The following is a 17,308-nucleotide window of genomic DNA, read 5'->3' on the forward strand; positions in this document are numbered from 1 at the left end:
TCTCCAGCTCTCTTGGAGCTTCTTTAGGCACTCGATTTACCGTCAAGAATTTATACATACATATACATATATATATGTATTTATCATGACTTGGCTTTGCCGCTGCTCAAGCTTACTTTTCTTTTTCCTTCCCAATTTCTGAATTTTCCTTCCCACTAAGGGAAGCTGGAATTCAAGGCTTCATCCTTTGAAATGACACAGTGCCATGACAATGAGCAGCTGTGTCCAGCATTTCTCTTTTGACATATTTGACAACTTCAGTTCAGCATCCCTGGACTCCTCACAGGCAAACACATTAAAACCATGTCCCTGCCCCAAACCTAAGCACATCTCCAGGGAATAAAAGGGATACCAGGCATTTTTGGTTGTTTCCACCCTAATAACACCATTCAGTCTCAAGCTGCACCAAGGGAAATATAGGTTGGATATTAGGAAAAAGTATTTTACAGAAAGGGTGATAAAGTTCTGGAATGGCCTGTCCAGGGAGGTGGTGCAGTCACCATCCCTGGGTGTGTTTAACAAAGCCTGGATGTGGCACTGGGTACCAGAGTTTAGTTGAGGTGTTGGGGCTGGGCTGGACTCGATGATCTTGGAGGTCTCTTCCAAACCAGAGATTCTGTGAATTCCCTGGCTTTTCGAGGACTGTGAGGACAGAGAGGGAGTTCTTTCAATGCTGTAGGTCAGGATGGAGCAGTGGGTGCTAAGGATCCCTGGAGCCACCTGAAGGGCATCCAAGCCAAGGCTGCCTCATCCCACCCTCAGAGATACCTGGAAAACTTCTCTGCCTTAGGAGATCAGCCCTGCTCCCAGAAATTGCTCAGGAGATTTACAAACAAACCTGGGGTGAAACCAAACCCCTGGGATGAACCCAAAGGGAAGCACGTGGCCAGGCTGGGGCACTCAGGGGGTGTTTCCTTCCCAGGTTCATCCCTGGGATTCCCTGGAGCCCATGGCTTCTCCTGTGATATATGGGTGACAACTGGAGCCCGACACTGCCCGGCTGCCATTCCCTTCAGGATGTGCTCTTGGATCCAGAAGCATTCCTTGCAACCCAGGCTGTAGCCAAATATTCCCTTTGGGCCATTCCAGCCTCTGAATTTTTGGAAGGCTGAGCTGTTTTGGGATGAGAGGGGAAGTGCAGGGCCAGCCAAGCCACCATTCCCAAAAATACCCACTCCTAAATAAAACCTGAGCCTCCAAACATTGCTTAATGGAGCCAGTGATATTCATGGCTGATAAATGGAATTCCCACTCTTCATCCTTCAGCAGGGAAGCAGAACAAGGATGTTTTACCTGTGCATCTTCTCCTTCCATATCCTGCAGTGCTTCCCACCTTTTGCAATAACAACTATCCCTGAATTATATTAAATATTTAATATCCCATGGAAACCCTGCTCTGGGAAGGTTTCCAAATCACAAAGTCCAATCTTTTGCTATTGCTAGAAAATATTTGATTTATCAAACTTCTCCTCTTGCCCATCTGCAGGGATTTGAAGTTTTCCTATAGTATCTATCCTAAAATTATTCATCTTATTTATTCTTTATTCAATAACTTGTTTATTCCATTTCTTGGATCAGCTGGGATAATTTTTTGGGGGGTGCAATGGGCAGGAATTTGAATATTTCAGTAGATTAATTCAGTTTTGAGCTGATAGGTAAAAGGTGGGTTTAAAATTATCCCAGAGCAAGGACACAACCTCTGGGATATTGAAATGGGAAAGACAAAATTCCTGAAGAACTTGATTGTTTTCTTAATTCATTGTGTTTGTTAAAAAGTCTTTGAAGAGTAACTGGGTTTGGTTATTAAAATGAATTAAACCATACAAAAGGAGCAGGAGAGGCCAAATGGCAATAAATAAAATTGACTTTTACATAAACTAAAACTCCAAAAGAACAAAGGTTGAATCAGGGGCCAAACAAGTGCAAATATTTCAAGGAATAAAGAAATAAATAAAGAAGTTATTCAAATATTGTGTCATTTAAAATTAGGAAGCAATGTCCTTTCATGTGTCTAAACTTTATGCTTCCATGATAGCTGATAAATAATATTTGATTTTCTTTTTAATCTGTGCATTTTAGGCCAGATTTAATGCCCACAAAATTTTCAGCAGGGCTGACTTAATTAAGAGAAAGTATTTCAGTACTTGGTAATTTAAATTACCAAAAAAATAAAATTATGAAATTACATTTTGGATTCTTGAAGTTTTCTGTAAACTTTAATAGTGAGTAAATGTGTATTAAGATAAATGATATTTTGTCCCAGTGGCAAGAAATAAGTGGGAGGATTTTTGTTAAAACCATCAATTTTAGCACTATTTAATGGTCAGTTATAACTGACCATTTGTTTTATATAAATAGAAATGGATGTCTTCTGAAGGAACCAAATTCTGCAGTGTTTTCCTGCTGATTTATCCGACAGCTCTGTCAAAATAATAACTGGGATTAGCAGGGAAGAGCTGGAATCTGCAAAACCCACCTGGTTTCATTTCCATCATGTGGCGGCAGCTCTTGAATTTTCAACTCCTGGAATTTTTAACTCCTGAATTTTCAATTCCTGGAAACTGCCAAGAATGCAGTAATTGCACCAGGAGTCACCCTCAGCATTCCTTTCTGCTGCAGAAATGGTTAAAATTAGTATCCAAAAATTACAAATTAATTACAATAATTAATTACCAAAAAAATTACAAAAATTAAAATTACTGTCCAAACTATCTGCAAGGAAACCTTCCCTGTATCCACACCCTGCTGGAAGCCTGGGTGAATAAAGGCACACGTGGAATAGGAAGTACAAAAGCAGCTGAACAGTAGAATCAAGTGAAAAAAGAATCTCTGGGTTTTTTCACCATAGTAATTTAATATTATTAAACACATCTATAAATTCAATTAATTTAATATTATTAGAAAATCCTGTTGAGCACAGAGCATGGATTTTAGAGCACAGTTCAGAACTCAAGGATGGGTTCACGAAGACTGGCCCCATCCCTTGAGGCACTTTTTCCTCCACATTCCTTCCCGGGAGGAAGAGGAAGAGCATTTCAGCTTCTTTAAACTCTGTCAGACCAGCGAGTTTAGTGCTTAGATAATGGATTTATTTGTGATTTTCTGGTTGCCACCCTCAGGCTCTACAGGACGTTCAAGGACAGCAAGTACCTGTACATGCTGATGGAGGCCTGCCTGGGGGGAGAGCTCTGGACAATTCTCAGGGACAGGTGAGCTGGGCCTTGTCCTGCACAATGGGATGTTCTAAATGGCACAATTCCAGCTGGAAGGGTTGGAAGGGTCTCAAAGCCCATCCACTGCCACCCACACCTGCCGTGGGCAGGGACACCTGCCACTGTCCCAGGCTGCTCCAAGCCCCAGTGTCCAACCTGCCCTTGGGCACTGCCAGGGATCCAGGGGCAGCCACAGCTGCTCTGGGCACCCTGTGCCAGGGCCTGCCCACCCTGCCAGGGAACAATTCCTAATTCCCAGTATCCCATCCATCCCTGTCCTCTGGCAGTGGAAGCCATTCCCTGTGTCCTGCCCCTCCATCCCTTGTCCCCAGTCCCTCTCCAGCTCTCCTGGAGCCCCTTTAGGCCCTGGCAGGGGCTCTGAGCTCTCCCTGGAGCCTTCTCCTCTCCAGGTGAGCACCCCCAGCTCTCCCAGCCTGGCTCCAGAGGGGCTCCAGGCCTTGGAGCATTTCCATGGCCTCCTCTGGACTTGCTCCAATAGCTCCAGGTCTTTTTGATGTCACAGTTTTAAAATCACCACTTCCCATCTCAGAGCTTTTCCCATCCCTGTGTTAGCAGCTCTCCCTCTGAGTGGGAATCTCAACTTTGAGCTCTGCCACATGGACACTGCTAAATAATATCCATAAATATTTCCTGGGATTTATGGCCCAGGCAGGACTGAGAGCAATGAGCAGGGCGAAATTGAGAGCTGTGCAGGGTCTGTTGGCCCAGATATCCCACATTACACCAAGGCTGCTGATTCAAGTGGGAATTAAAATCCACACCCTGCCAGGAGCACTGGTCCATCAGGATTCAGCAGTGATATGGAAAAAAATGAGTTAGGAAATCATACATGCCCAAAACCCCACAGTCCCTGCCTTGGGAGGGGTCACCTTGGAGTGTTTGGGGTTCCTGGGAGCATGTGGGATGTGCCCACAGAGCAGGAAAAGATGCAGGGAATCGTAACTCTGGAATAGCCTCATCACTGGAACAGAATTCCATTAAATTTGGAAAGATTGGTCAGAAAGATTAAATTGTCTTTTAATTTTCCAGAACTATTTTTTCTCTAGTTCTCCATTTTCCCAACAGCCTTTTTCTTACTGAAAGGGGAACTGGAGCAAAGTTAGAAGGTGCTGGGTGGGATTTTTCCAGATTTTTTTGTCAGAGTCTTCCAATTCCATCTTTAACTCTCTGGGATTTAAACTGAGGTTCTGCTGCCATCTAGCTTAGACACCCTCCTGGTCTCAGCCAGCCCCCAGCAGGCAGGGGGATGTGGTTTTCTTTGGAAAACTTCAGAAACAAGGAGCTAAAGGTGCAGTTTGGAATTTGCATTAACTCTCAAGTCCCAGCAGCTGTGATTTTTCTGCTTTTGTCTCAGTTAGGAACATTAGTACAGAACTTATCTGCATACCTCAAAGGAGTTTTAGCACTCAAACCCCAAAGGTGTAATTAGAAAAAAAAAACCAAAACCTTTTTGCTTATAGGACAAGGATTTCAAAGTTTTATTTCTAAATTCTAGAATAAACCTTAAAATAGTTTCAGATATTGGAGGCAAAGAGGCTTTTTCAAAAATGGAAATTTAATTAGATTGAGATATAAGAGTGAGTTTAGCACCAGGAACTTTCCAGGTGTCAAAAAGTGATTTTACTGCAGTGATAAAAGTTTTAACAGCAGAATGAATTCCATGGGGAAGTAAACCACTTCCCAGGAATTCATCTAATGGCTTTATCCCATTTCCCTCCCTCCTTCCCACAGGGGTTCATTCGAGGATTCCACCACCAGGTTTTACACAGCGTGCGTGGTGGAAGCCTTTGCCTACTTGCATTCCAAAGGGATCATTTATAGGGACCTCAAGCCAGAGAACCTCATTCTGGATCACCGAGGTTATGCCAAGCTGGTGAGTGCCAAAACAATCCCCTCAGGTTTGACCAGAAGGGGTGAGGATCAAAGTCCTCCCCAGGATCCATCAGGGGATGCTGACAGGCGATCAGGGCAAGGTGGTGTCGTGACCACCAGGATGTCTTCCTGACTTCCAGCAGGGCTCAGGGTATGGCTGAGCTGAGAAATGCTGACTGTGAGGACACAGTCTCAAGCTGCACCAAGGGAAATATAGGCTGGATATTAGGAAAAAGATTTTACAGAAAGGGTGATAAAGTTCTGGAATGCCCTGCCCAGGGAGGTGGTGGAGTCACCATCCCTGGATGTGGCACTGGGTGCCAGGGTTTAGTTGAGGTGTTGGGGCTGGGTTTGACTCGATGGTCTTTAAGGTCTCTTCCAACCCAGTGATTATATGAACCCTCTGAATTCTGTGATTCTGGTTTGGGATTCAGGTCCATGCTTGTGGAATGCTCAGAAAAGAGCATCAGAAAAAAAACACCTGGCTATCCTGGGCAAAAAATGACCCCAGAACTCAGGAAAGGCACCCTGCTTTTTAGGGATACCCCAAATGGCCTGGTGAGAGCATGGAGAGGGGCAGGAGAGAAGAAATAGTTTCCTTGGTGGGAGGTGCTGCAGGATGTGTGCCCTTGGGAAGCCACCAGTGAAGGACAGGAGCCCTAAAAGGAGCTGGTCCAGGATGGCCCCTGGGGGTCATGGGGGGCCAAGGGCTCTGTGGGGACAGTAACTCAGCCCATCATCACAGCCTGGTGGCAGCCTCCACATGTCACCTCCTGCATGACATTGGGATTTACCCTCTGCAGCAATTCCCTGGGCCTGGGGCTCCTCTGAGGAGCAGGGCTGTCCTTCTCCCACCCCGGGAGCATGTGGGACTGGGTCTGTGCTGGTCCCTCAGCAGCCCCCAGCTCCTCAGGCATGTCCCTGAGTGTCCCAGATCCCTGTGACTGTGTGGGTTCCTGACCAGCCCCAGAGGACTCCACTTCCCAGGATACTCTGATTTTCCATGCTTGCCACTGCTGTGGGGACACTGCTATAGGGCCACAGTGGGGCTGGAGAGCCCAGCACATCCCAGCAGCCAAACTGGGAGGGCCTTGTACTGCTTCACTCCTGATGGTGGGAGAGGAGACCAAACTTGGCAGCAGGTGCCTAAATCACAGAATGCTGGAATGGTTTGGATGGGAAGGGACCTTAAATCCCACCTTCCACCATCCCAGGGTGCTCCACACCGCAGTGTCCAACGTGGCCTGTGGCACTTCCAGGGATCCAGGGGCAGCCACAGCTTCTCTGGGCACCCTGTGCCAGGGCCTGCCCACCCTCCCATAGAACAATTCCTGCCCAATATCCCATCCTGCCCTCTCACAGCTTAAAACCATTCCTTGCCCATGTTAATTTAAATATAAAAGAAAAAAAGCAAAATAAATCAATCTGAGCTGTGAGTGATATCAATTCCAGCCCCCAAGAAACCCTTGGTGCTGGAGTTTGCTTCCCTCATGGGAATTTTCCCAAAGATAAATCAGCAAAAAGGTCACTGTGGTTCCCTGGTCCTGGAACGACCCTTGGTGCTTTAATTGGGAGAAAATTCCCATGAGGAATCCTCCTTTCTGCCTTGCTTCACTTCAAGAGGAGCAGAGCCCATGGCTGACATTCCCTCTGATGCCCTGCCCTGACTCTCTCCTGCCCCTTCCCCCAGGTCGATTTTGGCTTTGCAAAGAAAATAGGATTTGGAAAGAAAACATGGACTTTTTGTGGCACCCCGGAGTACGTAGCCCCCGAGATCATCCTGAACAAAGGTCACGACATTTCGGCAGACTACTGGTCCCTGGGAATCCTGATGTATGAGCTCCTGACTGGCAGGTATGGGCATCGAAATTCATCCCAAGATTTCTGCCCTTCTCACCCTGATGAGGCCAGGGCAGGGGCAGGGCTGGGCCAGGGAACTCCACGGTGGCTTTTCCACTCAAATAATTTTTTTTTGGTTCTGAGTGGGCTGAACATGATGGGAAAAGAGGAAGAGTTTTGCCGTGAATGGTTTGGAAATGATGGAAAAAAGGGAAGGTTTTGGCCCTGAAGGTTCTGGAAATGGTGGGAAAAGGGGAGGGGTTTGGCCATGAAGGGTCTGGGAATGATGGGAAAAGAGGAAGGGTTTGGCACTGAATGGTCTGGAAATTGTGGAAAAAGGGGAAGGGTTTGCACTCAGCTGGGGAAGTTCCTCATTGCTGGAAAGGAGGAGGCAGGTTGGGCACCATCCATCCCTTCCCATATTTAATTTGGGATATCACTGCTGCTCTTGGCTTTCTGGAACTCACGTCATCCCTCAGTGCTCACCCCCACGAGATCCATCCCCTCCACCTGCCCATCCTTCACACACAGCCCCCCATCCGTGGAAAGCCAATTAATCCCCGCTGGAACCAGGTCCCACCACACCAAGATAAGCCAGGGAATGCTGCTCAGAGCCTCCTGCCTCGGGCTGTTGGGATGCAGCTGCCATGGGAAGAAGAGCTTTAGCATGGAAAACTTCTTTTTGGTACTTCCCTGCAGCCAACATCCCTGAATTCCAGAGCTCCTTAAGAAATGGGAAGCAAAGCATTCCTGGTTGACATTTACCTTTTCTCATCTGGGTATATTTTGTCAGACTTCAGTGCTGGTTTTAAAGACAAATTTTTAAGCAAGAGAAGTTTTTAATCTTTTTTTTTTCCTTCCCTGTGCCCTCTGAAGTCCCCCTTTCTCAGGCCCAGACCCCATGAAGACCTATAACATCATATTAAGGGGAATAGACATGATTGAATTTCCAAAGAAGATTGCCAAAAATGCTGCTAACTTAATTAAAAAACTATGCAGGTAAGTGGATGTAAGAATAAAACAAAATTCTTGATGTTGTTTGCAAAGAAATGAGCTGGGCAGAGGGATTTAGGAATTGTTCTTCCTTTTACAGGGACAATCCATCAGAAAGATTAGGGAACTTGAAAAATGGAGTGAAAGATATCCAAAAGCACAAGTAAGTGTCCTCTCCAGCAGCCAACAGCTCCAACCCCAGAAAGAGGCATTTCAAATACCTCAGTTTTCTCCTAAAAGCCACTTCCTATCCATAATGTAAATTCATCCTTCCTTTGGTCCCATGGGAGGGGTTACTTGATGTCTTGGGAGTTTATTTGGATAAGAACAGGTGAGAGAGAACCATTCCAGGAAGAATTTCTCTCATCCATCTCTTTTCCCATCCCCAAAGCATCAGGAATGGATTGGATGGATATTTTTTTTGGGAAGGCTCAGGGCTCATCCACCCACCTTGAGCAAACCTGAGGAAAACCATGAGTGGGACATCCTTGAGTGTGAAGTTGGGAGTTAACCCAATTCCACAGGGAAAAAAGGTCTCCTGTGGGATGGATCCATCCTCTGGAAGGGAAGAAGCAGCTTCCAGGACACCTGCAGCAAGGAATGGTTCCCATCTGGACGTTGGCAATTTCCACTTGGGTGATATCACCACGGGGTTGCTGCACACTCTTCCTTCTTGATCCCCAAAAAAGATGACAGGAAAAATCCCAAAGGGATTTGAAGGCAAAGTCTGTGGAAGATGAAACCTGTTTTTCAAGCAATTTTCTTTTCTTTTTGTGCTACACCTGTCTAACTGTTGGGTTCTTCTCTCCCTTCAGATGGTTTGAAGGCTTTAACTGGGAAGGGTTACGGAAAGGGACACTGACACCTCCCATAATCCCAAGTGTAAGTTTTCCTATCATTATTTTCTCCTCCATGGCCAATTCCTGTGATGCTGTGAGCTTTGGGCAGTGGTACACTGGGTTAAGTGGGAATAATGTGCTTTATTTTTTCTGGAGATGCTTGAAAAAGTCACTTTAGGCCCATTCCCAGCTAAGCTTGCCCTCCAGGCAGGCTCTTCCCTGGGAAGGCAGTGTGCGGAGGGCACAGCCATGGAGAAATCCCCTTTGTAGCAGGGGATTGAGGCAGGATCACCCACTCCAGCACATTTCTCCCTCTCTCACCTGCTCCACTTGTTTCTGCATCTCCTTTTCCCATTTCCATTGAAAGCTGTCCCTTCCACCCCTTCTCTCAGCTGTGTCCTCTCCCCTTCTCCTTTATTCTCATTTCCTTTGGAAAGGCAAGTGAGATTTGGATGTCATCTTCCTTTTCTTTCACATTAACCTTCCCTTCTGTGTTGTCTTTTGTGCCTGTGCCCCTCTTTGCCCTGCATCCATGTCCTACATGAAAAGCTGTTGATGTTTAACCGGGAGCGGGCGCGGAGGGACAGCTCCGCTCGTTTTCCTTTGCAGCAAAGCCCTTCCTTTGATGTCTTTGTGAGCTCTCTGCCCTCAAAGCCCCGCTGCAAAGGGAAACCAAACAGGATTAGCTGACAGAAATTACCTCGGCCCCTTCTGTCCTGCAGCCTCCCCTCCTTGTTCCAGCTTAATCCCTCGGGATCACCGGGAGAATGCCATTAATGGGGGTTTAATTGCACCCCATTGCTCCATCCTGCAGCTCCTGCAGCAGGGGCAGACCCAGCTCAGGGGCTGAATCTGCCATCCCAAAGTTTGCTTAGGGAAAGAGCAGGAGGGTTTCCCATCCCCCTTTTGTCCTGTGGGATGCAGGAGCTGCTGGAGTCAGTGGGGAAAGCAGGACTTGGCAAATCTCTCCCATAACAACTCAGAAATGTTTTAGAGATCAAAGCTGGGTTTGGTTGGTTTTTTTTTTTTTTTTCCTCTTAAGCTCAAGCTATGATCCTGGGATGGTTTGGGTTCGAAGGGACCTTTGAGCTCATCCAGTTCCATCATCTTCCACTATCTTCCACTATCCCAGGTTTCTCCAAGCCCTGTCCATCCTGACCTTGGACTATTTTTAATGCCTATTCATTCATCAGCAGGATCACATTTCAAGCAGGCAATAAAGTCAAGTTTGCTCCTTCACATCCAGTTGCAATTCCTGCTTTAGGAATGCAGGATGTCTGTGTAGCCTGAAAAAAAACCCAGGATGTCTTCCTAACTGGTTTGGGTGGATTTTTAGTTTAGCAGGAGCATTTCCAATACTGCTTTTGCTCCACACGGCAAGGCTGACTGGAATAAATGGGAGTATCCTTCCCTCTTCCATGACAGCTCCAACCTGGCCCTAATCCTGGTTCAACCCAGCTCATCCTTTCCCTGAGCTCTTGGGAGTCCAGCTCCTCCAGACCTACTCCTGAGATCCTCTCCAAGCCCATGAACTGTGAATTTTGTCTACCCCAGAGCTGTCAATCCTACTCCAGCTCATTTTCCACAGTTTTTTTGGCAAAGTCTTAACTGCCTCTTTCAAAAGGGACCCTCTGGGTGACAGCTCTGGTGATAGACATCCATTTTTTCCTTCAGTCCACCTTTCCTTATTAGCTGGGAAAGAGCCAGCAGGACCAAACATACAGATTAGTTCATTTTTCTTTGAAAAAAAAGAGGCTTTTCCCAGCTCTTTAACTCTCATTTCGTATGTGGCTCTGTCAGTGGGGCAATCAAAGAGCTCTTATTCCATGGGATTTTTGGAAAGATCCCAACTTACAACCTGGTGCTAGGACACTGCTGAGTCTTGATACCACAGCTGGAATCTGTGATTTTACCCTTCCTTAAAAGCTCAGGACTCTTCCAAAGATGAGCTGAGCAAGCAAAAGGTGAAGGAGCCCCAACAAAGTCAACAGATCCAAATAATCCAAAAGAAATTAAAACCACGAACATTTTGTAGGGTGGGTTTTTTTCCAAAATGAGTCAGGTATTCCACAATCCTGATTTCCCCCAAAATGTGTTCAGCAGCAGAAAAATGCTGTTGCAGTTGGGAAGCACATTAAATGTGGAGCAGGAGTTGCAACTCCTGTCTTTTCCCAAGGCTTGCAGCAGCATCCAGCATCAAATGGGAATCTCAGGAGTGTTGACAAGGCCAAGGGTTTGGGCCAACCCCTGAGATCAATCCAGGATGGATAATGGGAAAAAAAATACTCCTGGGAGGGTGGGCAGGCCCTGGCACAGGGTGCCCAGAGCAGCTGTGGCTGCCCCTGGATCCCTGGAAGTGCCCAAGGCCAGGCTGGATGGAGCTTGGAGCAGCCTGGGACAGTGGAAGGTGTCCCTGCCATGGCAGGGACTTGATGGGCTTTGAGGTCCCTTCCCACCCAAATCATTCCAGAATTCTGGGATTTAATGACTGTGAGTTGTCCCCTGGCTTAGGCTCTTCCCAAATGAAATGACTGAAAACAGCAGCAAGTGTTTTCCTGCTCTGGGTAAAGCTTGAAGTATTAAATTTCTAGTAAGACTTTCATTGTTTTGGGTTGGAGAATTGCTGGTTTCCTCTTATATTGTTTTTTTGGGGGTTTTTTATTGTCTTGGTTTTATCAAATCCTTACTGTAAGAAAGTTTCCTTCACTGTCACAAAGCAGGAAAACCATAAATTCTATAGCCGTTTCAAATGTCATGATTTCAAAAAAAAAAATAAATGGGCTTGGCCTTCATCATGGGAAGATGAGTTTCTCTGGGAGGATCCTGAGGCTGAGCAATGTCAGGAAACTTCAAGGCAGCAGGCCTCAGCTCAGCATCCTGGAGCCATGGATGGGAAATCCTGGGCTCTTTTCCCAAGTCTGTTGTGATAACCTTGTGGCAACAGGTAGGAAAACTCAGGAGAGTAGGGGAGCTGGGGGAAATCCCCCATCAAAAAGCTGTGGATGCAGCACTTCCCTGCCTTGCTGGGGGTTCTCTGGGATGCCCATGGCTGTGGGATGAAGAGGGAATGTCAGCCCTGGGATGAACTTGTCGCTCTTCCCTCCGCAGGTCGCGTCTCCCACGGACACAAGCAACTTTGACAGCTTCCCAGAGGACAGTGACGAGCCACCCCCTGACGACAACTCAGGATGGGACATAGATTTTTAATGTTATTTCTCTTACCTGCTTCTGCCTTGCTGAGGACAGCTTTTCCTGGGACGTGGCTGCCAGCGGAACGGGAAGACCGGAATCGGGGAGGATTCGTGCTCGGGGTCACCATGATGCCTTGATTGATGCTGCTCCAGTAACTCCAGTGGCATTAGGACTTCTTGCTTAGTGACAATAGTGCTCTCCATGTTTTCTGTTGGAACGTGACCTGGCGTGGGCATGGTGGTCCTGACACAGAGCCTTGCTCCGGCACAGAACTCCTCTTCTGTGGCCACAGAGATCCTGGCACACTCTTGATTAGCAGAGTGAGAGATCCCTAGAGTAAGAGGCACTTAATTCCAGCTGCTTTTTCCGTAGGATCAGTAGTAACTTATGAAGTGCTGCAGCTACTCCAGTGCAGGATTTGGGCTATTCCCACTCTCTGAGCTCCGCAGGGTAGCGCTGGAGCCCAGGAGGAACACAGGCAAAGCACTCCTGTCAAAGCAAAAAGTGGGAAGTGTGACCTTTTCCTTTCCTAGCAGTATTCCTGACGAGACTGAATGTTCCCTTTCCTCTTTGTTTTGGAAACATTTTGGCTCAGCCTGGTCAAACAAAAGCACAACTGCTGCAGATGCTGTCAAGGCAGAGGTTGGGTTGCTTCCCTCACACGGCAGCACCACCTTTGAGCTTCGGTTTTCCTTTCCCTTGGTACCAACACATGCATGGGAAGAGAAAATCATGGAATGAATCCATTGTACATCTACTGATCCATTGTACATCCACTGATCCATTTCACATCCATTGACCCATTTCACAGTGCTCCAGTCACGATCCTGAACAAAGCAACAGCAGCCCACCAGTCTGATTAGGTATAAAATTAAGGATAACTTGGACCTTTTTTAGGCTCAAAGGGAAAAACATGAGACCTGTGATGTCCTCTCGAGGTGCCACATCCATCCCTCACCTGGGAAGAAACCTGTCCCTGACCCATCCTGTCAGGAATATGTAGCAGAGGCTCCGTTCTCCCTTTTGGTGATTCCGTGTCTCCATGTCTACATCTCTTCCGTGTTTAAAGAATCTCATTAAAATAGGAATCCTGGGCCAGTCTGCTGGCTCTGGTGGAACATTGCCAGTAATCCTGATGTCTCTCCAGGCTAAGGAGCTCCACAGGAAAGTCAGTGGAATTCAATGGGAAGTGGATATTGGAAGAACCCTGTGAGGTCTCCAGCGTGCCAGGTCCATGTGACTGTGTTTAACACAGGGATGGCCAAATCCATATGGAAAAAAGAACTAGGGGAAACAGTATTATCAGGATATGCTTTTCCCTCACTTCTACTGCTTTTCCTTTGCTTGAATTCCCTCCTCTGGTTTATAGGATGCAGCAGAGGGATCCTGTCCTGGGTGCCCATTTGTTGCATGCACACAGGACTGAAAATTTATCCCATTATCCAACAGGAAACATCAGCTTTTGGTCTCTCTGAGAGACCTGTCCCGAAAAAGTCACAGAATCATGGAATGATGGAATGGTTTGGGTTGGAAGGGACCTTAAAGGTCCTCTCATTCCATTCCACCTCTGCCATGGGTGAGCAGGTGCTGCCTCCTTTAATCTCAGCTGCCAAGAGCTGACCATGGAAAGATCAAGTCTTGCTGACAAGGACTTTTCCCACATATTACATGGAAAAGCTCTGTTTGAGCAGTAAAAAAATTCTTCCCTGATGCTAAGTCCCAACTCTTTTGCATGTTTTTCATTAAAGGATGTAATCAAAAGGGTATTCTGACAGCGTGGGACGTGTCTGCTGTTCAACATGAGCTGGGTCGTGTGACACCTTTGAAACCAGTCTGTGGCTCTGCAATTCCCTCTGTTTCCCAAAGGGTGAGGCCACACCTCTGGCACAGTCACTTCTGCTGTTCTTTAACCATTAAAACTTCGTTTGCCTTCAAAATCACAGGGAAAAGGCAGCACCTGCTGGCTTTTCCACCTTTCTCCAAGGGATGGACAGCACTGAGAGCCAAGGCTGAGCATGAGGGCTAAAACATTCACCAGGCATCTTAAAAAGTCCTAACAGCCAAATGCTTCCCTCACATCCCCCTGGATTTTCACTCCATGGGGACAGCTTCCTGTAGGAGTTTGTCCCAGGATGGTGACACCTGGTGCAATTGGCAGGCAAGGAGGACAAAGCACCGCAAGGATTTGGGGATCAATCTGAAAACATGACAGGAAGGAGGGTCTGGAATGGGCTGAGCAGTTGGGTTTCTTTTTCCTGTCCCTTTTTTCCTTGTGCCAGGCATGGGAATTGACACCTGCAGCGTGCACTGTGCTCAATCTGAGTTTATTTTGATATCAAACACCTCACTCAACTTCCATGGCCTCTCCTGAGCATTAACACTTCGCATATGTATATGATAAGCCTTCAGTTATAATAATATATTTAAGTTGCTTTATATATATCTCTATATATCCACAACAAGGGATTGCCTCTGTGTTTCCACCTCCTGTCCTTATTTGTTTGTCTCCTTTCCTGATCTATGGGACAGCAGCATTTTTAGGGAAGGGGGAATCGCCTCCCGTGTTTCCAGAGGGGGCTTTGATTGGTTTTGTGGCTTCTCCTGGAGCTGCATTGCCCACAGCAAACTCTTCTTCAACAACAGGACCACGAGCAGATATTTCTGTAAATAGGTATTTTCGTGTCGATGTTTTGTGGGTCACACAGAACTTTCTGTTCTTTTCCAGTTCCATGGCATTATTCCTTCATTTCCTTATTTGTAATGTAATGTTTTTAGGTCGAGGTAGACTTGAATTAATGTCATATTTGTCAGTATGATTAAACTTTCTGTCAGCTGTCCTGTCCACCCACCTGTCCCATAGTTCTAGAACGTCACTGGCTATCTGGCATTGTTGCAAGTGCCTTAAATCCATGGCATCTTATTGAAAAAAAAAAAAAAGACAAATTTGGTGTTATGCTGCATGAAAAGACAAACACACCTCAAACTGTCGTCCTTTCTTAGCTTGCTGCGTTTTACAGTTCTTTCTGCTACCGATTTCTAAGCCTTTATTATCTGATCTCTATGAATTACAGAAATGATGACGTCGTTCTCTGATTTCTGTTCAATGTACCAGAGCTGTGTATCTGTTAATGAGATACAGAGTCATTTCTGTGAAATGTATAAATGTCATGTGCGGGTCAAATTAATCTCTGACATCCTAGCAGTCCGTAGACAGGTATTCCTGTTTTGCTAAGCTCTGCAGATCCCACCCATCCGTGCTGTCCCACACAGCCCCTCTGGGGAATCTCCCACCTGGGAAAAATCCACCCTGCTGGTGTTTTCCTGACCTAAAACCCCGGTGCAAAGATGAGGCTCATTTGCACCACTCAACCAAACAGGATCTGTGCTTTTCCCTGCCCCTTTCCCTGCATCCACAGGGATGAGCCCTGGAAACTCTTCCTGGCTCCCCAGCCCTGACACCGAGATTTGGGCGCTTTTAGGGCTTTCTCAGAAAAAGGGGAAATTCCCATTTGGAGTTGCCTCTCCCCCTGAGTCCCGATTTACGCTTGTTTTACCCCAGCCCTTTGTTTTATCCTCTGATTTTCTCTCCTTCCATGGCAGAGGTTTTGTTTGTCGGGCCGATGTCGGGCACGCCCCGGCCATCGGCCGCTTGCACTCTTTGGATGTTGACTGAGGAACTTTGGGTTTTGTTTTTTTTTTTCATAAACTTCCATGGCTTTTGTTTCGCTCTGTACTCCCCCTGCAGCTGTAATTGCCGAGTGCCTGTTGTATACTTTATAGAGTTGAAATAAAAATAATTACTTTTGAACGGCTGTCAGTGGGCTTCTTCCAGAGCTGAGTTTGGGAGAGATCTACTGGATGGTGGTGAAACGTGGGGTTACAGGGGTTCTGCTCCCAGAATTGGGTCCCGGAGCAGCTGTGGCTGCCCCTGGATCCCTGGAGGTGTCCAAGACCAGGCTGGACAGGGCTTGGAGCAGCCTGGGACAGTGGAAGGTGTCCCTGCCCATGGCAGGGGGTGGCACGCTTTGATGTCCCTTCCAACTCAAAATCATTCTATGATTTGATGATGACACAGAGGTGAGCAAAAGCTGGGAGAAAGGAGCAACAAAACATCCTCTCAGGAGGGAAATGAATGTGGCAACAGCCCAAGGAGGAGCTGGCAATCGGCACCAATCATTTTGCGGGATGCAGCAATTGCAGGTCGAAGTTAATAATGCAATAAAAACCCCAGGCTGACGTGGCCCTTACCTGAAACTGCCAGGGGAACACCGAGATTTCGGGGCGAGGCGTGGCGCTCGTTATTCCAGGCTAAAAATAGGGAAGGCAGGAGGGGTGGCCGGGCTGTGCCGGGGATGTCGCCCGGCCGTGACTCAGCCGCTGCTCACGGCACCTGCCCGCCGTGCTCCCGAAACCTTCCCAGGCAATTATTAGCCCGGCTTGAGCCATTCGGGGCTGGAACAGCTGATAGTGGATACCGGGACAGCGATACCGGGAGAGGGGGGGGCGTTAATTGCAGGAATTGCGGCGGCCGGAATCCGCCACCCCGGGGATTTTTGAGGGCGCTGCTCCGGCTCTTCGTATTTTTATTTTTAAAAAGCGGAGAAAAGAAATAAACGGGAGCACGGGCCTGCTGCCGGGAAAAGCCGGGTTAATTAACGGGGATTAATTAACGAGAGTTAATTACCGGAGCGGGGAGGGTGAGCGCGATGGCGCGGCGGGGCCGCCAGGGGGCGCCCCGGAGCCGCTGTGCCCCGACGGGGGCGGCGGGGGGAATGGGGGGGATGGAGGGAATGGGGAGGGAAGCAAGGAGGACAAATGGAGGGAATGGGGAGGGAAAAAAGGGAACTGGGGGGGGGAATTGGGAAAAGAGCGGGGGGGGGCGATGCCTTTGATCTCCCCGCATCAAAGGGCCCGGAGCTCCCCCCCACCGACGCTGCCCCCCGCCCCGGTTGGGGTCAGGGGAGTAGGGGGAGGACACCGAGAGTCCCGTCGTGTGTCCCCCCCCCGTGTCCCCGCACACCGCCCGGCGCGGGGGGATGCGGAGCAGCCCCTCTCCTTTCCTGCAAGGCTGCGCTGGCGCCAGGAAGGACGCGGGGGAGGCGGCGGGGGGGGTGGGGAGACTTAGAGGAGACCAAAGGACCGACTCTGCCATCGGGGGAGGGCGGGGGGGCTCTCTGCACCCACAGCGGCTCCCACCCACTATGGGGGCTTGCACAAGGGGGAGTGTCCCCCCCGTCCCTCTTCCCGGTCCCCTCCGTCGGGCGCGCCCGGCTGGAGACAGCGGCGGCGTCGGGGAGTGCGGAGCATCTGGCCGGGAACCGGGGCGGGGGATGCCGGGGG

At 48.1% G+C, this 17,308-nt stretch overlaps 1 protein-coding gene across 2 annotated transcripts in view; it reads left to right on the plus strand.

Annotated features, from left to right (window-relative positions):
- Nucleotides 1-15,769, plus strand: part of PRKG1 (protein kinase cGMP-dependent 1) — a 361,757-nt gene extending 345,988 nt beyond the window's left edge. For both annotated transcript variants that reach the window (XM_041404955.1, XM_041404954.1), the window contains exons 12-18: nucleotides 3,120-3,209; nucleotides 4,965-5,106; nucleotides 6,796-6,959; nucleotides 7,821-7,943; nucleotides 8,038-8,100; nucleotides 8,753-8,819; nucleotides 11,885-15,769. In XM_041404955.1, the coding sequence (XP_041260889.1) occupies nucleotides 3,120-3,209; nucleotides 4,965-5,106; nucleotides 6,796-6,959; nucleotides 7,821-7,943; nucleotides 8,038-8,100; nucleotides 8,753-8,819; nucleotides 11,885-11,983 (748 nt within the window). In that variant the 3' untranslated portion in view covers nucleotides 11,984-15,769. The remainder of the gene's footprint in view (nucleotides 1-3,119; nucleotides 3,210-4,964; nucleotides 5,107-6,795; nucleotides 6,960-7,820; nucleotides 7,944-8,037; nucleotides 8,101-8,752; nucleotides 8,820-11,884) is intronic.
- Nucleotides 15,770-17,308: the final 1,539 nt, after the last annotated feature.

This window comes from Onychostruthus taczanowskii, unplaced genomic scaffold (genome assembly GCF_017590055.1).
Source record: "Onychostruthus taczanowskii isolate IOZ18803 unplaced genomic scaffold, ASM1759005v1 scaffold22, whole genome shotgun sequence".
Lineage (NCBI taxonomy): Eukaryota > Metazoa > Chordata > Aves > Passeriformes > Passeridae > Onychostruthus > Onychostruthus taczanowskii.